Source organism: Stegostoma tigrinum, chromosome 26 (assembly GCF_030684315.1).
Source record: "Stegostoma tigrinum isolate sSteTig4 chromosome 26, sSteTig4.hap1, whole genome shotgun sequence".
Taxonomy (NCBI): Eukaryota; Metazoa; Chordata; class Chondrichthyes; order Orectolobiformes; family Stegostomatidae; genus Stegostoma; species Stegostoma tigrinum.
In genome coordinates this window covers 38,513,610-38,536,870 of record NC_081379.1, presented here as the reverse complement: position 1 = coordinate 38,536,870, position 23,261 = coordinate 38,513,610, and the positions used below count along the sequence as shown (strand labels likewise).

At 41.4% G+C, this 23,261-nt stretch overlaps 1 protein-coding gene across 1 annotated transcript in view; it reads left to right on the top strand.

The window, feature by feature from the left end:
* Positions 1–23,261, top strand: part of acads (acyl-CoA dehydrogenase short chain) — a 162,311-nt gene that overhangs the window by 116,102 nt on the left and 22,948 nt on the right. The window contains exons 7-8 of the mRNA XM_048556388.2: positions 4,646–4,783; positions 6,649–6,744. Of these exons, the coding sequence (XP_048412345.1) occupies positions 4,646–4,783; positions 6,649–6,744 (234 nt within the window). The remainder of the gene's footprint in view (positions 1–4,645; positions 4,784–6,648; positions 6,745–23,261) is intronic.

Sequence of the window (23,261 nt, the reverse complement as noted above, 5' to 3'; positions counted from 1 at the left end):
AACTTTTAAAAGTTGATTACAGCAGACTGTTTGCAGATGAAGGGATGACTAACAAGTGGAAGGCTTTCAGAAGTGTGATAATAAGAGTTCAGAGGCATTATGTTCCTGTTAGAGTGAATGGTAAGGCTGGTTGGTGTAGGGAATTATGGGAATGAATGAAGATATTAAGGCTCTGATCAAGAATAAGGAGGAGACATACTTTAGGTGTAGACAACTGGGATCAAGTGAATCTCTTAAAGAGAATAGGGGGCATAGGGGCGTTCTTAAGAGGGAAATCAGGAGAGCCAAAACGGGATATGAGTTAGGCAGATAATGTTAAGGATAATCCAGAGATCTTCTACAAGTCCATTAGGAGCTAAAGATTAACTAAGGAGAGATGAGTTCAGATCCCACCATGACTGATGGAGAGATTCAAAGTCAATAAAAATATCTGGAATTAAGAATCCAATGATGACCATGAATCCATTGTCAATTGTCAGAAAAACCCATCTGGTTCACTAATACCTGGACCATCTCTGATACCTCCCTCTCTCCTTCCTGGACCTTTCTGTCTCCATCTCTGGCATCCACCCAGAAACCAATATCCATTTCAAGCCCACCGACTCCCACAGCTACCTAGAATACACCTCCTCTCACCCACCTTTCTGCAAAAAGGCCATCCCCTATTCCCAGTTCCTTTGCCTCCACCGCAACTGCTCCCAAGATGAGGCTTTCCACTCCCGGACATCCCAGATGACCGCAACTTCCCCTCCATAGTGGTCGAAAATGCCCTCGACCGTGTCTCTTACGTTTCCTGCTACTCATCCCTCACATCCCCTCCCGCAATAACAACAAAAACAGAATCTCCCTCATCCTCACATACCACCCCACCAACCTCCGAATCCAACGCATCATCTTCCAACACTTCCACCATCTGCAATCTGACCCCACTACCAAAGACGTTTTCCCTCCCCACCCTTTATCTGCTTGCTGGAGGGACCACACTCTCCGTGACTCCCTTGTCCACTCCACACTCCCCTCCAGCCTGACCACCCCTGGCACCTTTCCCTGCAACCGGAGCAAGTGCTACACCTGCCCCTACACCACCTTCATCATCCCCATCCCAGGTCCTAAGAAGACCTTCCACATCAAACAGATGTTCACCTGCACATTTGCTAACGTGGTATACTGTATCCACTGTTCCCAGTGTGGCCTCCTCTACATCGGGGAAACCAAGCGGAGGCTTGGGGACCACTTTGCAGAACACCTATGCTCAGTTCGCAACAAACAACTACACCTCCCAGTTGCAAACCATTTCAACTCCCCCTCCCACTCCTTGGATGACATGCCTATCCTGGGCCTCCTGCAGTGCCACAATGATGTCACCTGAAAGCTACAGGAACAGCGTCTCATATTTTGCTTGGGAGCCCTGCAGCCCAATGGTATCAATGTGGACTTCACAAGCTTCAATATCTCCCCTCCCCCAACCACATCCCAACTTACCCATGCCTCCCTAACCATTCCTCCCACCTCAAGCTGCACCCCCATCTCCTACCCACTAATCTCATCCCGCCTCCTTGACCTGTCCGTACTCCCTGGACTGAACTATCCCCTCCCTACCTCCCCACCTACAATCACCTTTACTGGCTCCAACCCCACCTCTTTGACCTGTCTGTCCCCTCTCCACCTATCTTCTCCTTTATCCATCTTCAATCCACCTCCTCGTCTCTCCCTATTTAGTTCAGTATCCCTTTCCCCTCCCCCATTTCTGAACAAGGATCTCGACTCAAAACATCAGCTTTCCTGCTCCTCTGATGCTGCTTGACCTGCTGTGTTCATCCAGCTCTACACCATGTTATCTCAGATTCTCCAGCATCGACAATTCCTAATATCTCTGGTTCACTAATATCCTTTGGGGAAGGAAATTGTCATCCTTACCTGGTCTGGCCTACATGTGACTCCAGACCCATGGCAATGTGGTTGTTTAGCGATGCCCTCTTCCCATTAATGAACAAAGGAAAAGCAATTCAATACAGGGAAGTGTGAGGTGTTGCATTTTGGAAACTCAAACCAAGATAAGACTTTTACAGTAAATGTTAAGGTTCTGAGGAGTGTTGTGGACCAGAGGGCTCTAGAAGTACAAGTACATAGTTCATTGAAAGCGACTTCACAGGTAGATAGGGTAGTGAAGAAGGCATTCAGGATGGTGGCTTTCATCGCCTGAGGCATTGAGTATAGGAGTTGGGATGTTATGTTACAGTTGTATAAGTCATTGGTGAGGCGACACTTGGAGATTTCTGTACAGTTTTGGTCACCCTGTTGTAGGAAAGACACGTGTTAAACTGGAAAGTGTATAAAGAAGATTTATGAGGATGTTGCCAGGACTAGTAGGCTTGAGTTATAGCAAGAGGCTGGCTAGGATAGGTTTTAGTCCTTGGGAACGTAGGAGAATGAGGGGTGACCTCATTGAGGTGCACAAAATCATGAGGGGCATAGATAGGATGAATGCATACAGTCTTTTTGCCAGGGATGGGAAATTGAAAAGTAGAGGGCATAGGTTTAAGGTAAGAGAGGATACATTTAAGGGGAAAATTCTTCTCCCGTAGAGTGGTGCGTATATGGAATGGGGTGCCTGAGAAAGTGGTTGAGGCAGGTACAATAGCAACATTTAAAAATCATTTTGATAGGTACATAGATGGGAAGGGATTAGAAGGATATAGACCAAATGCAGGCAATTGGAACTAGCTGTGTAGGCGCCATGGTCAGCATGGACCAGTTTCCATGCTGTATTACTCTATGACTCTATGATAATAGGGCCCCTTAAAGATCAATGAGGTCATTTTTGTGTTAAACCTCAGGAGATAAAAGTGGCTAAATCTCTGGGACCTGATCAAGTAACTCACAGGACATTGTGGGATGTTAGGGAAAAAAATTTGCTGGGCCCTTAGCAGCAATATGTGTATCATCTACAGTCCCAGGTGAAGTGCTGGAGGGTGGCTAATGTTGCGTCTTTATTTAAGAAAGGCAATAAGTTGGGAATTATAGATTCATGAGTCTGATAACAGTGGTGGGAAAGTTGTTGGAGGGGATTCTGAGAGATAGGATTTACAAGCATTTGGAAAGGCAAGGACTGATTAGGACTAGTCAGCGTGGCTTTGTGTGTGGGAAATTGTATCTCAAAAGTTTGATTGAGTTTTTGAGGATGTGACCAAAAAGGTAGATGTGGGCAGAAATGTCGTCAGAGTTTTTATTGAAGTCCATATAGACAGTGTTCCAACTGGAAGATCGGTTAGTAAAGTTAGATCACATGGGATTCAGAGAGAGCTTGCCAATGGGATACAAAATCGGCTTGATGGTAGGAGACTGGGTTTTGGTGGAGGATTGTTTTTAGGACTTGAAACCTGTGACTAGCAATGTTCTGCAGGGTTCGATGCTGGGTCCACTGTTGTTTGTCATTTATGTAAATGTTTTGGATGAGAATTTAGGAGGTGTGGTTAGTTTGCGGATGACATTAAAATTGATGGTTCAGTGGCCAATGAAGGTTATCTAAGTTTACGAGGAATCTTGATCAACTGGACCAATGTGCCAAGGAGTGGCAGATGGAGTTTACTTAGGATAAGTGTGAGTTGTTGCATTTTGGCAAGACAAGCAAGGGCAAGGCTTATACAGGTAATGGTAGGGTTCTAGGTAGTGCTGTCGAACAGAGAGATCTGGGGGTTCGGGTACATTGTTCCTTGGAAGGTACGTTGCAGGGAGATAGGGTAGTTAAGAACACGTTTAGTGCACTTGCCTGCATTGCTCAGACTACTGAGTATAGGAGTTGGAACATCATTGTTGTGGTTGTACAGGACTTTCTTGAGGCCATTTTTGGAGCACTGTGTAGAGTTCTGGACAACCTGCTACAGAAAACACATTATTAAATTGAAGAGGGTTCAGAAAATATTTACAAGGATGTTGCCGGGACTGGAGGATTTGAGTTATGGGGATGTGCTGCGACTTTATTCATTAGAGCATAGGAGGTTTCTGGGGTTGACCTTATAGAGGTTTATAAAATCTTGAGGGCATAGATAAGGTGAATAGCAAAGATCTTTTCTCTCGGGTAGGGACGTTCAAAACTAGAGGCATACTTTTAAGGCGAGAAGAAGATATAAAAGGGACCCGAGGAGCAACTTTTTTACTCAGAGAGTGGGTTATATGTGGAACAAACTGCCAGAGGAAGTGGTGGTTGCAGGTACAGTTGCAATATTTAAAATACATTTGGACAGGTACATAAATAGGAAAGGTTTAGAGGGACATGGGCCAAATGCAGGCAAGTGGGACTAGTTTAGTTTGTGAAACATGGTCGGCATGGATGATTTGGACTGAAAGGTCTGTTTCCATGTTGTATGACTCCATGACAAGTCACTTTACTGAATAACCTTGATTCACCTGCAGATGCAACTGCTTCGTTTCTGGGTAAGTGGCAAGTTATTACTTGTGGAGAGACCATGAGCACACCTCGAAGGCAGGTGGAAGTGGAAAAAACTTGTTTGCCTTTAGTTATTGCGAAGTAACATTTTCCAATTGGGGCCAGCACCTTGATTGATGACCTGGTCTATGGTACATAAAAGTTAGTCAGTTAGACAACATTACTTGCTACTTAAAGTTTTTGTAACTTTCCTTTCAGCAAACACTGGATTCCGGTCGGATTGGTATTGCCTCGCAGGCCCTTGGAATTGCTCAGGCAGCCCTGGACTGTGCGGTGGACTATGCTGAGAAAAGGATGGCCTTTGGCTCACCAATCTCCAAACTTCAGGCTATTCAGGTAAAAATTGGCACAATCACTCCTATTGAGTCTCTCCTAAATGTCCACTGCACATTAATGGGAGGTCCCTCCATATCAGGCAATTGAGAGATCACTGCAGATATTCAGCCACAAGGTATTTACAATAACTAGAGTTAAAATTGGGCTATTCATAATATGGACAACAGATGGCAGGGGCACACTGAGTTTAACTCTCCTAATAGATTGATATAAATCTTGGGAAGTTTGAATGATGTCTGGTCACCGATAACAGTTGTCTGTGAAATATTCCTTATCACAATAGAACTGCACATATGAAGTGATATTTCCACAAGGTTCATTTTGTCAGTAAAGTCCTAACTTGGAAAGTTTTCAGACTGGTGTCCCTGGACAGTGTTGCCTGCAAGTGATTTATACATTGAATCCCCTTCAAACTCCTTCTCAGTAATATAAAAATCACAGCATGTTTACATTTCTGGCACTTTTCCAGATTTGGCTGTTTCCTCCTTCAAAATAGCAGCAGCGGTTTAAATTGTTATAACACTGTGTGGAGCTGGAAGAGCACAGCAGGGCAGGCAGCATCAGAGGAGCAGGAAAGTTGATGTTTCGGGTCTGGACCCTTCTTCAGAAAAGGGTCTCAACCTGAAACATCAACTTTACTGCTCCTCTGATGCTGCCTGTCCTGCTGTGCTCTCCCAGCTCCACACTGTGTTATATCTGACTTCAGCATCTGCGGTTCTTGTTATCTCTCAGATTAAATTGTTATCCAGTCACTAACCAACCTGCTCTGTTCTCTAATTTCAAAGTCAACAGCTGACAGAAACTGTGTAAAAATAGTATGCAGTGAGACAGATAGTAACAGACTTCTGGAAATTGTAGGCTGCTGAAATCAGGAGAGACAAGGCAGGATCAATTTAATTTAGGAAACTATGAAGGATAAGGAGAAGCCGTATAAACTACATGTTAACAATTTAAATTGGAACTAGGAAGAGAAATCTCTGAGGGTGTGTGTAAACAAATCTTAGGATCTTAGGGCAAGTTTACAAGGCTGCTGAAAGAGAATGTAGAATTCTTGTCTTTAATGATAGAGGTAGTGAATACAAAAACAACATGGTCTGCCAAACCTTTATTAAACACTTACAGGCCTCAGCTGAAGTACCGTGTTCAATTCTGGATACCATATTCTAGGAAGGGCTTAGATTAGGAGCAGAAAAGGTCAGCTAGAATCTTGCTAGTGACTATTAGGCAAATGGAAGGATTGGAGAATTTGGTGTGGTTCTCAAGCAAAGAAGGTTGAAAGATGGTTTGTATTTGTTCAAAGCCATAAAGGCTTTTGAAAGAGTAATAATGAAAATCTGTTGACAATGGCAGAAGGTTTGGTAACCAGACTTAAGGTGATAGTCAAAAGAACCAAAGGTGCCTTTCAGAATTTTCCTTTTCTAGAAAAGTAATTTGGAATGAACTGTCTGAAGAGCAGGTAGGAGCAAAAAAGCCTTAAACATTCAAAAGAGATACCTAATTAAAGAAGCAAATCTACTGTAGGTTATAGAGAAAGAGCAGGGAGTGGGACTCATTGGGTAGGTCTAGCAAAGAGTTGAAACACGTACAGTGGCCCAAGTGAGTGCCTCTGTGCAGCGTACAGTAATGTTACATTCAGAATTTCCTCCACTATCTGTAAGCAATATCATCTGCTGGTGAAGACAGCAGCTTGTAATTTGTCTGAATGATGGTGATAGCTGGAATTCCAATATTGAGTCCTATCTTGATCTGGATATATAGCATTCTATTGCTAAAGGCACCAAGCCGAATCATAATGTATATCTTCTATTTTTAAAAATGTAATAATTTGAAAGACTTGATGCGAGTGACATTTTGCTTGTTTATAGCTCAAACTGGCTGATATGGGCCTGGCACTCGAGAGTGCTCGCTTGTTAACCTGGAGAGCAGCCATGCTGAAGGATAATGGAAAACCATTCATAAAGGTAACCAAAGTTTAGATTCTTTCATATATATCAAAATAAGGCTATGATGTTTGAAATCACTCTCTCTTTAAGCGTATTCTCTCTGTTCTGTCTGCTACCTGCTTGTAATTAGGACAGCAAGATTGTTAAATATCTTTTGATAGATAAATTCCTTAGATCTGCTGCTGCAGGCTGATAGCCAGGTCAGGTGACTGCTTTGAAACTTCTTTAAACATGAAGTCAGTCTTTGTGGGGGGTTGGTGATGGGGGAAATGCTATTTCATCCATGTAATCGTGTATCAAAAGCCTTAGGAGCAGGAATTTGACCTTTCAAGCCTGCTGAACTATTCAAAAAGACCACAGTTGGCCTGGTTGTGATCTCAGCTCCACTTTTCTGTCTGCATCCATAACCCATGACTCCCTTTGTCTATCAAAGAGCTGTTTAACATAACCTTGAATACATTTAAAGACCCATCTTCCTATCTTATGGGAAGGGAATTCTGAATCGATAATGACCCCCTGTCCTCCATTAAGTAATAGGTTGCAACAAAATAATCTACCACAATGAGCAAATTATAAATGCATGTGAATAATTCACTTAATATATTGTTTATTAATACTAAAATTGAAAATTAGATCATCAAAGCTATTGGGTGAGGTTCATTTCGTTGGCTCTGGTGACTTCACACACACACACACACACACACACACACACACACACACACACACACACACACACACACACACACACACACACACACACTCTATCAGACCTGGTTGCAAGTGTGGTAGGGAACATCACTTTATCCAGCCTGAGAAGGGTTACTGATTAGTCGTTGGTCATGCTGATGAAACAGCATGAATACTACAATTCGAAGGAGGTATCAAAAAAAGAGGGGGCTAAAGGTACATATTTATAAACCCTTGAAGGTGACTGGGTAACTTGATGAAACAGTTAAGAATACACATAGAATAAAAACAAAATACTGCAGACCCTGGAAATGTGAAATAAAACAAGAGAATGCTGGGGAAACTCAGCAGGTCTGGCAGCATCTGTGGAGACAGAAACAGAATGAATGTTTCAAGTCCAATATAACTCTTCTTCAGCACTTCTCCAATTTCTCCAGCACTTCCTCTTTTTATTACATGAAATACTTTGTGAACAGGAGATTTGAATGTGGAAACAAAGAAGTCATGCAAATCTTTAAAAAAACAGCTGGATGTCATGTACAATTATTATCTCGGATGTGAGGATCATCATCTGTGTGGCGACACTGGCGAGTCTGAGATTATCTCTATAGAGAAGCAAAGGATAAAGCCAAATGTGATAGAGATATTCAAAATCATGAGGTGTTGAATAGAGCAAGGAGGGAGAGGCTGTTTCCTTGGCAATGGGTCAGTAACCAGTGATCAGAGATTTCCAAACAATTAACATAGGCTTATGCAGCCCTGAAACAAGCCATTTTGTCCAGTCAGTTCATATCAGTACACTGCTCCATTCAATCCACTGCCCATCATTCCTAAGGTAAAATCTATCATTGTGACTTTGTATTGCCTCTCTTTCACATGCTTGGCCAATTTCCCTTTCTCTGTTATTCACTTCAACCACTTCCCGGTGTATTATATCCTTGAACACACCACTGTCTAATATTAATGGCCTCTAGTAATACACTTACTATTCTATCAAAAACCTTTCAAAATCTTAAAGAACTCTATTAGGTGACCCATACTTTTATCAACAGAAAAGATACCCAGCCTGCCAATCCATTTCTAACATGCAAAGTCTTGCATTTCATGATGTCACTTTTTTAAAGTCTTTGGTTCACCCTCTCTAGTCTTTTTATCTTTATCTATAATATAGCAACTGCATGCCGTGATCTTTGGCTCAGTCCAACAAAGCTTTGAAACATGTTTAACATAATATGGGTATTTTTAAATTTTATTCCCTTAGAAATTGTCTTTTGTGCTTGGTTTGCTTTTGTGGATGGCCTTGCCAGTAATTGATGTATTTGTACAGCAAGATCTGTTTGTTCTTCTAACTCACAGAAACCTCTACTTTCCAAATAATTCCTAGTAAATCTCATTCCTGTGTTGAACTTCATTAGCCAATTATTTACCCATTCTGCAAACTTATTTTTATTTTCATCTATTTGTCCTGTTCAGGATGTTACTACACACCTCTGGAGCAAGCGGGACTTGAACCTGGGCCTCCCAATCCAGGTGTAGGAACACTACTACTGTGCCACAAGAGGGCCCCCACAAGTCTGCTTTAACCTATTTTCCTAATCAACCAATTCAGTGATGTTATCACACACTTTTGGAGCAGGTGGGACTTAAATCCAGGCCTCCTGGTCCAGGGGTAGGGCAGTACCACTCCACCACAAGAGGGAAACGAGTCTGCTTTAATTTTTTTCACTCAACCTATTTTTCTATTCAACCAGTTCAGAGATGTTCTATGAGCTTATTAACATCCTCCTGTAATTTGTTGTCTTTCTATATTATTATTGACCTTTCCAACACCCCATTCCCCACCACTCACCAATTTGATGACATCAGCAAATTCATAAATTATATTTTTGATTCCAGGATCCAAGTCATTAACATAAATTGTGATTTGCTTTAGTCCCAGCACTGATCTATAAGGAACATCACACCCCATTTTCAGCCTCTCTCAATAGCTATCCTTGACTTCCACACTCTGCTTTCTTTCTTGAAGATGGCTCACCAGCCATTCTGCCTCTTGTCCCCAAATTCTACAGATTTAACATGATTGGTGAAATAACGAGAGGAGACATAGATTTTTTGTCACATTGTCACCTTGTTCTGGTGTGCACTACCCAGAAGAATGGTGGAATCAGATTCCATAGAAACCCTCAAAAAAACGATTGAACAGTATTTGGAGAGATTTAATTTGCAGGGTTTTGGAAACCAGCTGAAATGTAGGATGGAAGTAGTCAACTCTTTAAAAGAAAAACCTGACAAATACTGTTGGCTGAATGTTCTCATTTGCTATAAATTTGATGATTCAGCATTCAGCCCTCATGTGGTATTCTTGCACAGTGCATGCAGGTTCAAGTTTTATCACTGGTCAAGTCTGTGCTGAATTAATAGATCTCATTTGGCACATAATCCACACTAATGTGGTATTGAGGAAATGCAGTACTGTAGGAGATGCTGTCTTTTAAATGAGGTGTTAAATAAGTTCCTGTTACCCTCTTGGGTAGATATAAAAAGATCCCTTGCCACTATTTGAAGAGAAGTGGTAGGATCAACTGGTGTCCTGGCCATTTGTATCTGTCAGCTAACACCTAAAAGAGAATATCTGGTCATTTTTTCATTGCTGGTTGTGTGCAGATTACTTGCTACATTTGTTACACTGTGACTGCAATTCAGAAATGTCACATATAAATGGCTTCGAGAAATCCTGAAGTTGTGAGAAGTTTTATACAAAATAGAAAACTTTCTTTCACTCTTCTAAAGAAGAAAAGAGAGGGGCAGCACGGTGGCTCAGGTGTTGGTGCTGCTGCCTCACAGCGCCGGGGACTCAGGCTCAGTTTGACCCTAGGGCAGCTGTCCATGTGGAGTTTAGACATTCTCCCCATGTCTGTGTGGGTTTTCTCTAGTTTCCTCCCGCAATCCAAAGATGTGCAGGTTAAGTGGAGTGTCCATGCCAAATTGCCTATTGACCTAGGGTGGGAAATGCTGAGACGGGATAAGGGGGTGGGTCTGAGTGGGATGCTGTTTGGAGGGTCAGTGTGGACTCGGTGGGCTGAATGGCCTGCTTACACTGTTGGGATTCTATGATCCTATAATACAAATGTCATCCAGTGTTGTTGCTCCTGTCCCTAAGTAGGGTAAATCTTTGCTGGGAAGTGTATCACTAAGCATGGCAGGTGAGCACAGAATAGAGGCTTTCCCTGCTACTCCTGACCTAGTTTCCAGTGCTTTGGCTTGGATTTTCACTAATGGTGGACAACAGGAGATTTGGCAAAGTAGGCATAAGGACAAACGGTAATGGCTGGAGGCATTGGTTGACATTAATTGGCACTAATTGGGAACAGAACCTAAAGTGTAAGGTGAATGGGCAGAGGGGTATAGTTTGACATGAATAGTGCGAGTGGCCATGAGTATTGGTGAAAGAACATTGCAAATATCAAGGACCGTGAGATGTGAGTGTGGAGGTGTAGCCACAGCTGACAAGAGTAATCTTAGGCCTTTGCTACTTCTATTTCTGGGACCTTTGTGCCTTGTTCTAGAAATGCTTCACATTAGTGCTCTGTTTGTGCAAGTCTCTCAGAATTGCTTGTGTTCTTGGGTGTGTAATGGTAAATATTGGTGCAATAAATCCTGAAATAGCAGTTAAAGTGTGGTGAAGTAATTTCCCCAACAGCACTAACAAGCTTGTCTAAATCCTGATTTTGCATGTGGAATATTAGCACAGATTAATGACTAAATGCATACATTAATGATCCACTTTGTTAAATGTGACATTTACACTTTTTAAGCTCTAATAATAGATCAGCCACAATGGTATTGTGTGCCAGAGCAGACTTGAGAGGCTACTTCTGCTCCTATTTTGTACGTTTTTATCCTCTCTTGCAACACAAAATAAATAAGGCATAATACGTGATGTAGTCGAGTAAACCTTATCTTTGTAAAATTACTGGAGACTGCAAGTCTTGTTACCCTCCTACCCAAAATACAAGTGCCCAGTGAGTAACTTTTAGTTATGTTGAGATTGTGTGTGACCGTATACACAAGTGTTGTTTTTCAATTGATGTTATTTACCAGGAAGAGTACTTTGTGTTTCCCAGGGTGGTGTTACCTCAAAAATATTAAATAGAATAAACAGTTATATCCAGGAAGTTTCAAAGTTGAGTTCAGGCATCATGAGGGTTAAAGTTGTACCTACAAGTCTTTACCAAAGGCTTATCGCAGCCGTTTGCTCTGGTTTAGGATTGGCCCATCCTGTGAAGTAGTAACCTTGAGCCTGGGACATTCTGGAGCAGAGGCCTTGGAGTTTTGCAGGTCGTTAACCCCTCTTTTTTATCGGAGGTGTGGGGCTTTGGGGAAACTGTAGTCTGGCATGGTAGATATGGAGGACCATTGGGCGAGTGAGGGCATGATATGACATTTTCTGGCATGAGTGGGACATCAGAGTGAGGGAACAGTGTATGGATTTTTTATGTTTTATTCTTTATTCTTAAACATTGTATGCCATGCCTTATCCCAGAGGCAGGCATTCTGCGTCGCCCACTTCTGCACCCAGCAACTGCCTCATTTATTCTGGGCTTGCCTGACCTAAATTCTTATCCAGCCTGCCTCCACTTCCCCACGCCATACTGATAATCCAACTCCGCTTGGGGACCCTGGCTGACAGATAAGAACAGTGTCAGGCATATTGGTTAGATTCCCTACAGTGTGGAAACAGGCCCTTCGGCCCAACAAGTCCACAACACCCCTTGGAGCATCCTACCCAGACCCACCCCCCTATAACCCACACACTCCTGAACACTACGGGCAATTTAGCATGGCCAGTCCACATAGCCTGCACATCTTGGACTGTGAGAGGAAACTGGAGCACCCAGAGGAAACCCACGCAAACATTGGGAGAATATGCAAACTCCGCACAGACAGTTACCCAGGGCTAGAATCGAACCGGGGTCCCTGGTGCTATGAGGCAGCAGTGCTAACTACTGAGCCACCGTGCCGCTCCAATTGTTCATTCTGAGAACTCGCTCTAAGGGTGCTGGGTCAGTGTCAAGGACTCTCCATGTGTAAATAAAGGGTGACTTGGTGACACGATACCAGTCTGTATGGAGTTATTTCAGGATATGTAGAGCCAGAAATCCTGTCATGTCTGTGCACCTCAAGAGTAAAAATCTGGACGTAACTGTTCGGATCATTTTAGGTGACCACAAGGGGTCTGGACAGAGTCGATAAGGAAAATCTGTTGCCTTTGGTGGAAGGGTTGAGGACAACAGAACATTGATTTAAATTGATTGGCAGATTACCAGAGTTGATATAAGAAGGATATTTTTTAACACAAGTCATTTGAATTCCAAGTGCATTGCCTGAGAGGGTGTGATTGTAGACTCAGTCAAAAGGAAATTGGGTAATTACCTGAAAAGATCTGCGTGACTGCCGCAGGATGAAATGGGACTAGCTGAGTGGCGCTTACAAAGAGACAATGTGAACCCAGTGGACCAAATGGCTCCTTTCTGTGTTGTAACCATTCCATGATAAAATTAGCTGGGATCCTGCTGTTGGGTCTTTAGTTTAAATTGCTTGTGTATTTGCCTTGGATGGCAACAGAATAGTCTTTACTATGGTGCTATTGGATACCCAGCTGTCGTTTATACATGAAATGTGGCTACTTGTGATACAGGAGGACTGTCTGTTTCAGCAGAAGAGAGGAGGAAAGAGTTGAGAGCATTTATGGTATGAAGCAAGACTATCAATCAATTTGTAGCCTGGTATGATGTATTTTCTTAGCTCAAAGTTCTCAATCACAGGTAATAAGTAACACCCACAGTATCATTTATTCTCTTCTACAAAAATAATGTTATTACTTTCGTTTAGGCAACTGGGAGTCTGTTTTGAAACAAGAATGTAATTTATGTTTCTGAAATAACAACTTTCAAAGTTGTAATGCCATAGAACCATAGCTACAATTATATAGTACACAGAAAATGTTTTTTATAGTAGTCTAACAAAATAGAAAATATGAATGTTTTTCATGTATAGAATTGTTACTTATTGCCTCTGCGTACAATAATACCAAAATGCTTGGTGCAAGAAGAGAAGTAAACCATCAGTTTGAAATTTGTAACGTGGCAAGACATGATTGAAAACAAGCTGTTTCTGCAAATTCCATTACTGCTCACAGATTGCTGCCAGAGACAGTTTATTTCCCTTTCAGCTGACATACTACAGATAAGAAATTTCTGTTTGAAATGGGTTAGCTTTCCCAGTATAAGGTCCATAATTTCAAAGCAAATAATTGGATATATCAGTAAGGTGTGTGTGCTTTTAGCCATAATTTGGCAGCTACAATGTTTGTTTGATAGTACATAACTTGAGTTTTGCTGACCAAAGACGATAAGATATAGGAGCCAATTGAGTTTGCTTCCCCATTCAACCTCTATAAGGTCACCCCTCAGCCTCTGATGCTGCAGGGAAAAATGCACCAACCTATTCAGCCTCTCCATATAACTCAAACTTCACCTATCCCTCTCAGTATATTCCCATTTATTGTGTATTCCCTTTTGCTCTTTGACCTCCCGAAATGCAATACCTCTCGCTTATCAGAATTGAACTCTATCTGCCACTTACCTACCAACACCACCAAAGCATCCATAGCAGTTTGGAGCAAACAGCTATCATGTACACAATCGACTGCACAGCCAATTTTTGTGTTGTTTGCAAATTTCCCAATTGTGCCCCCATGTTCAAGTCCAAATCATAAATGTATAAAATTAACAGCAAGGGCCCCAACATTGAGCCGTGCAAAACATCACTTGAAATAGCTTTGCATTCATAAGGGAGGCATCGACCATTACCCTTTGTTTCCTATTACTAAGCCAATTTTGGATCCAATTCAACACAATGCACCATATCTCCTGAGCTTTTACTTTTTTGACCAGTCTGCCATGTGGGACCTTGTCATTTGCCTTAACTAAAATCCATGTACACAACATCCACTGCCCTACTCTCAACAATCCTCCTTTTCATTTCCTCAAAGAAGTAAATGAAATTTATAAGGCATGATCTTTGCTTAACAAAGTGATACTGATTATCTGTGCCTTTCTAAGTGACATTTTATCTGATCTCTCAGATTGATTCTAACAATTTGTTCACCACTAATGTAAGACTAGCTGGCCTGAAGTTGTTTTGCATTTCCTTTGTACCCTTTTTAAACAAAAAAAATCGCATTTGCATCGTTTTAGTCGTCTGGCACCTCACCTGTGTCTGGTGAAAATTGGAAAATAATCCTCAGAGCATCTACTGTTTTCTCCCTGACTTCTTCTAAATCTTGGGGAACAATCCATCCAAACCTGGAGGCTTATCCACTTTCAAGAATTCCAAACCTCTCATCTGCCCTCTCTCATTATGATTATTCTGTCCAATATTTCATATTGATCCTCTTAGTTGGCTTTATCAACGTAATTCCTTTCCTTTCTGAACACAGAGACAAAAAAAATTTAAATTATTCCCATACCCTCTGCATCTTAACACAAGTTCCCTTCTTCATCTCTGATAGGTCCCACTTTTTCCTTAGCTATCCCTTGGTTCTCTATTTACTGGTTAAACATCTTTGGGTTTTTGAAATAACTGCACAGATGCTAGTATCCTGTCACTGGTCACCCTTTATTTTTATATAGAATTTGTTTTTGTTATAGAATCCCTAGTACAGAAACAGGCTGTTCAGCCCAACAAATCCACACTGAACCTCAGAGCATCCCACTCAGACCCATCCCCCTTTAACTCACCTAGTCTACACATCACTGAACACTGTGGGCAATTGAGCATGGCCAATCCACCTAACCTGCTCACCTCTGGACTGTGGGGAGAGAATCGGAGCACCCGAAGGAAACCCGCGTAGACACGGGGAGAATGTGCAAACTCCACACAGACAGTTGCCCGAGGCTGGAATCGAACCCAGGTCCCTGACACTGTGAGGCAGCAGTGCTAACCACTGAGCCACTGTGCTGCCCCAAAGAGAACAAGCTCTTCGCCTTGGGGTGGTCTCAAACCATCAACCTTCCAGTTAACAGCCGAACGCACTAGCCTAATCCATCACAGAGACAGACAAATTATTGAATTCAAATTCCACCATCTGCTGTGGAGGAATTTGAATGTTGGCCTCCAGAACTTGAACTTGAGTTGGTTTTTTGAATTAATAGCTTAGCGATAATACCACTAGGCCATCGCCTTTGTGTGATCACCAGCTCAGAGTCAGTCCCCTAAGCTGAGGAGATTCTGAATCCCTTGTCTATATCTGTCAGCCAGGAATCCCTGATTGGCTCAGATTAACAACCCCAATCAAGGATCTCATAGTAATAATATCCACCTGGTAACATTCACTACAGTTTTCCTTTATCTCGCTTGATAACATTTTCTTATGTCCTTGTTTTGATTCCTTTTTTTATGCAATTGCATTCTGTACTCCTCTAAGCAATGTGCAGTGTTGAGTTTATTTTTGTGACTCGCACAGCTTTTTTCTGTTTAATGTACCCCTGTATTTTTCTAGACAACCAGGAGGGTCTAGATGTGGCACTCCTGTTCTTATTTTTGAAGAGGTCACATCCTTTGTGCCCCAAGGATCTCACTTGTTAGTGCCTCCCACTGGTCTACCGCTGATTTATCCTTTAGCAGCCCTGTCAAGTCCACCACTGCAATATCATTTCTCAGTTTTGTAAAATTTGCCTTCCCCCAGTTAAAAGCTTTTACTTCTGATTTGTCTCTGTCCTTTTCCATAATAATACTAAATCTAAGTGAATTGTGGTCATAATCTCTGATATGGTCGCCAGCAGTCACTTCACCCACTTGTTCATCTTTATTTCCCAAAACAAAATACACAATTGTGTCTGCTGTCATTGGGCTTGTCATGTATTGTTTAAAAACAATGTGGTTTTACCTTCCTGACAGTGCAAAGCTTATTGACCATGCTCTTCAAACAGACTCTTTCTTAAAGGCCTGTTGAAAAGACATATTTTTTGGAAACCTGTTATCATGCACTTATAGAGCAATTGCAAAGAAATGCAAACTAAAGACCACATTTGTAATTAATGGGAGGAGAATGCTTATTGGATGGTAAGTGGACATACATGGGTGAAGACAGTGCCATGGAGAATGCACGAGTTAATGATGAGTATGACAGTTAACTGCCAAAATGTTTGCGTCTAATTAGTCAAAGCTTTGCTCTTGGAAATGAGCTAGAGAATGGCTGTCATTTGTTTTGTTGCACAGAAACCTTATTGTTCAGGTCACTATAGGCGACCACATGAGATGGTCTAGACAGAGCTGAAATAGATACAGTGTGTGTACATGCTCTTTCTGTCTGTAAAGAAGAAGACCCTGTGTGCTATTACATGAAGTTTCTAGGACATGCATGTGCACCATGCTGTAAACCTGACTGATAGTCCTAACATTGGCAGTTAGCACAATTCTACACACTCAGGATCATGTACAAAATGTTGTCTAATTGCAGAATCACGTGTGGCATGGCAAAGCCCACTTGTGAACCAGTCAGCACTGTCCTGCCATTCATTATAAATATCGTTTTCCCTTTACTTCGGTATTTCTTGTGAGTTGTCTTGATGTTCACAAGGTGAAAAGTTTTGACAAAATGTGTCATTTTTAAGTAATACTATAATATTAGTGGAAAAATATCATTTCACGTAGTGTGAAATATTTCATTAAAAGTGCAGTTGCAAAATTGTCTGGACTTGATAAGTTGAAGGATGTAATGGTAGGGAACAAAATGTCTGTCTCCTTTCCAACAAATTGCGAATGTTGACAACATTAAGAAGTCTGAAGTAAACTATAGCACCTCATGCCAAAATCATGTAACTTTAGTTAAACTAATACACACATTTTGAGGATAATTTTTGGTCAGGATTCTTGCAGCGACAGTAACAGCTAATTGTGTTTAAATAGCATCTTTGACATTTTTAAATCTGATGGTGCTTCAAATGAGCAATATCAAATAAGATTTGGCATGGATTCATATAAAGAGATAAAGAGATGTTGCCAGGGTTGGAGGGTTTGAGCTATAGGGAGAGGCTGAATAGGCTGGGGCTAGTTCCCCTGGAGCATTGGAAGTTCAGGGGTGACCTTACAAAGATTTAATCAAATCGTGACAAACATGGATAGGGTGAATAGCCAAGGTTTTTACCCCAGGAACAAAAATAATGTTGCTGGAAAAGTTCAGCAGGCCTGGCAGCATCTGTGGAGGAGAAAACAGAGTTAACGTTTCGGATCCAGTGACCCTTCCTCAGAACTGATGGTGGCTGGGAAAACGTCAGTTTATATGCAGAAAATGTTCCCCATTAACAACTATTCACCCTCTCAGCCTGATCGTTAGCAACTCCTTTGTCTATCCAACTGCCTTTCTCTCTCTTTGGGCTCTATCCTATCGTTGACTCCCTACCCAAACCACATCCCTATTTTCTGCATATAAACTGACGTTTTCCCAGCCACCATCAGTTCTGAGGAAGGGTCACCGGACCTGAAACGTTAACTCTGTTTTCTCCTCCACAGATGCTGCCAGACCTGCTGAACTTTTCCAGCAACTTTGTTTTTGTTCCTGATTTACAGCATCCGCAGTTCTTTTGGTTTTTTTCCCAGGGCAGGGGAGTACAAAACTAGAGGGCATAGGTTTAAGGTAAGAGGGGAAAGATTTAAAAGGGACCTGAGAGGCAACGTTTTCATGCAGAGAGCAATGTGAGTTGCCAGAGGAAGTGGTGGAGGCCGGTACAATTACAACATTTAAAAGGCATCTGGATGGGTATATGCAAAGGAAGGATCTAGAGCGACATGGACCAAATGTTAGCAAATGGGACTGGATCAGTTCAGGATATCTGGTCGGCATGGACGAGATGGACTGAAGAGTCTGTTTCTGTGCTGTATAAGTCTTTGACTGTATGAATGTATCAAACAGGAGAGGGTCTTGGAGGTCGACTTTAATCGATTGTTTAAAGAAATACAGAGAGGATAGGGAGATAAAATTTGAGCTACTGAAGACACGGCTACCAATGGGAAAGCAATAAAAATTAGGGATATGCAAGAGGCCAAAATCCAAGGAAGATAGCGCTCTTAGCCTTTGTCAGGCTGCTTACCTATTTGAGAAGAAAACAACTCAAACAGACCTTCAGCCCAAATTCTGAAATCTGTTCATATAGTTAAAAATTACCAGAAATAAGAATTGACTATTTGTGTATGAAATGAATGTCTTTGGCATTGTATACCAAATAGATTTTAAAGGATTTCTGAATTTTTAACCTATCAACAAACTTTTCAGTCCATTTAGAAGGTTAGGACACAAATTTTCTCTTCAATAGATTCAATCTGATAACAAAGACACCAGTATTTGTCAGCTTAATGTGAATGGGTTCAGAGTAATTTAAACTCCAATATTATAGTTTGTCAGTGTATTATACTGTGAAAGTAAAGTCCTTTATTACATTCTAAAATAAGTTGAAAGATATGGCTGTATAGATAGAAGTTGATTATCTTTTTAAATGGACTCTACAATGCTTCCTGCAGATTGGGAAGTGGCAATGCAACAACACTATTTGAGAAGGAGAGTGAAAATGGGAAACCACAGTCCTAATAGCCTAGCATCAGCCGTAGAGAAAACGCTGAATGCTGTGATGAATGATCTGACAACAGGACACTTAGGAACTAAACAGACAATTTCCTAGCTACTATCAGTTCTGAGGTAGGGTCACCAGACCTGAAATGTTACTCTGATTTCTCTGCACAGGTGCTGCCAGACCTGCTGAGCTTTTCCAGAAATTTCGGTTTTTCTTTCTGATTTACAGCATCTGCAGTTCTTTCAGTTTTTTTTAACCAATTGTAGTATTGGGCAGAGCTAACATGAATTGATGAAAGAGGTATTACAATTAACAAACCTGATGGGATTTGTCAGGATGTAATTAGCAGAACTTTAAAGAGGATCCCATGGATGTAGTGTATTTAGATTTTTAGAAAGCTTTTAATAAGGCTCCGTACAAGAGTTAGTAAATAAAACTAGGGTACAAGGGATGGTAATTATATTAGCATGGATTGAGAACAGATAAAAACAGAATTAGGACTTAATGGATCATTTTTAGGTTGGAGGCTGTGCCTGATGAGCTGCCGCACAGACCAGTGCTTGGGCCCCGGCTATTCACAATCTAAATAAATGATTTAGATCTGGGGATTAATTGTAATACTCTCAAATTTGCAGATGGCAGAAAACTGGAAGTGTGAATTCTGACGAGGACGCAAAGGCATTGCAAAGGGATGTGGAGAAGCTAACTGGCTTGTCAAAAGGAAAAGGCAGGCAGAACACAATATGGAGTAACATAGAAACATGAAAAAGAAGCAAGCCAGTTAGCCCATTAATCATCCAACTCAGTCCCCTGTTGTCACTTTCTCCTCATACCCCTTTAACCCTAAGAACTATTTCTAACTCTTCTTGAAAACATTCACTGTTTCAGCTTCAATCACTTCCTATGGCAGAGAATTCCACAGGCTTATCAGTCTATGAAGAAATCTCTCCTCATGTCAGTGTTGAATGGGTCTGTCCCTTCTCCTTAGACTTTGATCGCCTGGTTCTAAATTCCCCAGTTATTGGGATTATCCTTTCTGCATTTATGCTGGCATAGGTGGGTAAGGTGGGTGGAAGCCACTGTCAGAGTACAGAGTGCAGGCCATTTCATTCTGAGATCAGGATGAGTTCCTTCATTTGGAGACCAGTGGTCCTTAGAAATTTTCTGCCCCAGAGGGCTGCAGAGCCTTGGTCACTGACTATGTTCAAGACTAAGATTAATAAATTTCTACGCATTAAAGTATAAAGGGATACATGGATAATTGATGAAAATGGTGTGAGAGAAAATTTACCATGGTCTCATTGAATGGCTGAGTGGATTTGGAAGGATGAATGACCTACTCCTGTTGCTATTTCTTACTTTAAGAGAGAGGCAGAACATTTGGACTAATTCAGGTTTAGACCGTGCTGAAACGTGGAGAGTCAAAATTTGATGTACGAGCTGATGGATTAAAAAAGAATTTCTGGGCCTGTTTGAGAATTAGATGCCATGAGGCAACAATTCTTCCTGTGACACCAGAAACAGTTTGCGCACCACACTGCAAACACAGTGATCGATAACTCATTAAGTCAGTCATTATTCAAATGATAAATGATCTAAGTAACTGTCTTCGGTTCACGGCTTTTTTCTAAGATGTAGCTTTGAACAACCATCTGCTCTGGCTGTTTGCCCAGTTCCAACACACAGCTGTATGCATGCTCCCCCTATCTAATTGTTCCTCTGTCAGACCCAGCTCAGTGCTCAAGAGGCAGCTGCACAGCAGATCACTCAACAATACCTGCTCTTGTTTCAGTTGAAGAGTGTTATCCGTTTAGTTGCCTACCTCCCTACCTGCTCTCTCTTTAGAACTGTCACACTCTTTCTAGGTTCTTCCAAGTCATAGGAGTTCCTTCTGAAAGGTATTTCTGACATAACAGAGCCACCATTGCTATTTAATGTTACATCTATAAATTCAATGCCTCTGGCATTCCCATGAGGATTGTATTGAATTTTACAGGACTGTCTTTGCGTATGTACTTTTCAGTTCATACCACATGAACTGTAGATAAAAGCAAGGCATCCATCTGAAGGCTTTTGTGTCGAATTGCTGAAACATTCAAGCAGCAGGAACTTTCACAATTGCTGCATGAACTTCCTCAGACAGAGTCTATGGAAGTTCTAAAATTCTAAGGGGCTTTAAGCGGGTCTAGCAGGACTGTATTCATCAAGTTTACAAATAAGTTTTCCACCATTCAATGAGCAATGAAACATATGCTATTTGAGAACAAATTAGTGAGAATAAGGGTAGTAATTAAAGTACATCATTAATTCTCAATATTTCTTTGCAAATACACTCACTCGGAGACATTTTCGAGATTCGAGCAGAATTTCACGGAGTTGTGACTGGGTAGCACAGCCTGCTGGCCGATTGATACCATATAAGCCACGAGTAGAGATGGCTATGATGTATGAACTGGCTTGATGCATGCAATGTTCAGCCAACTTAGCTTTGGAAGGAGTACTAAAACAAATTTTAATACGTCTATTTGCATAAGTAAAGCATCCAAACCAATATAAAGGTGGCATGGAAAAGGTGTTAATATGCAACCTTCCATATTGGAAACTTGGATACTCATTTTATTTCTGCAAAATGAGTGAGGCACCAAAGTATTTCTAGGCTTCAGTCTCCTGGATTTCACATGATTTTTAAAAATGACTTTTGCACTTGCCTGGAATTTTAAGGAGTAATGACACAGTAAAATTGTATGGAATCCTAGAATGGTTACAGAACAGTAGGAGGTCATTTGACCCATAAGCCAGCGCCTTCTAAGAGCCGTTCAGCCAACCCCACTCTCTCACGTTCTCTCTCTAGTCCTGTCATTTTCTTTTGGTTCAGATAGTTATTGAATTCATTTTTAAAGGCCGTGATTGAGTTAGCCTCTGTCATGCCCTCAAGCAATGCCTTCCAGACCCTAACGACTCGCTGTGTAAAAAATATTTTTTCTTATATTGCTTCTGGTTCTTTTCCCAATCACCTTGAATTGATGTGCTCAATTTCCTAACCCTTCCACTAATAGGAACGATTTCGACCTTCTCTGCCCACATCACTCACAATTTTGGACTCCTCCAACAAATCTCCTTTCAGCCTTCTCTTTTCTGTGGAGATCTGCCCTTGTTTTGTTAGTCTATCCGTTTAATTGAAGTTACAATCAAATGGATTAGGCATCTGTTATAGAAGCAACTCAACTTCCATTTCCATTGAAAAGAGGCATCAGAGTTTGTCACTGGTGGCCCCTTTGTCTTTTGAACTATCATTCCATGGAACATAACTGGACAGTTAACAACTCTCAGGATTTGCTTTGCAATATTAGGTTGGTACCTGTCCCACTACATATCAAGAATGTGGAATAATTAACTTTGGCCGACCCTGTTGGTGGAACCTTCTCAAAGAAAACTGTATCAGCTGAGCAGGACACACCAACAAGGGATATATCCCAGAGTGATCACCAGCCACTGTTAAATCTACATTAATACACATGTCATGATACTTCTAACCGTCTTGGATTAAGAATCAGAGCATGTCTTATCAGGCTGGATCAGCACAGGGATAGATTCCAAAATGTGTGAACTCCGATAAGGATATCTGCTAGTACAACACAGTTTCATCTGTACAGTATTGGAATGGTCAATTGTGTCTTGAACTTTCAGGGTTGACTATTGTACAGGACATTGGTGAGACCTCTTCTGGAGTAGTGTGAGCAGTTCTCTTCTCATCACCCTGCTATAGGAAGGATATTATTGGGCTGGAGAGGGTTCAGAAAAGATTTACAAGGATGTTGTCAGGAATGGCAAGTTGAGTTATAAAGAAAGGCAGGTACTTTTTTCATTGTCATGCAGGAGGTTGAGGAGTGACCATTTTGAGGTTTATGAAATCATGAGGGGTATAGATAAGCTGAATAGCAAGTATCTTTTCCCTAACAAGAGGAATGTCAAAATAAGGGGGCATATTTTTAACGTGAGACGGGAAAGATGTAAAAAGGAAATGAAGGCAATGATTTTACACAGGGAGTGGTTCATGTGTGGGATGAACTGCAAGTGGATGCAAATACGGTTACTACATTTAAAAGATATTTAAATAAATACTTGAAAAGGAAAGGTTTGGAGGGATATGGGCCAAGCACAGGCAAGTGGGACTGGTTTAGTCTGGGATCATGGTCATTGAGTACTAGTCAGACTGAA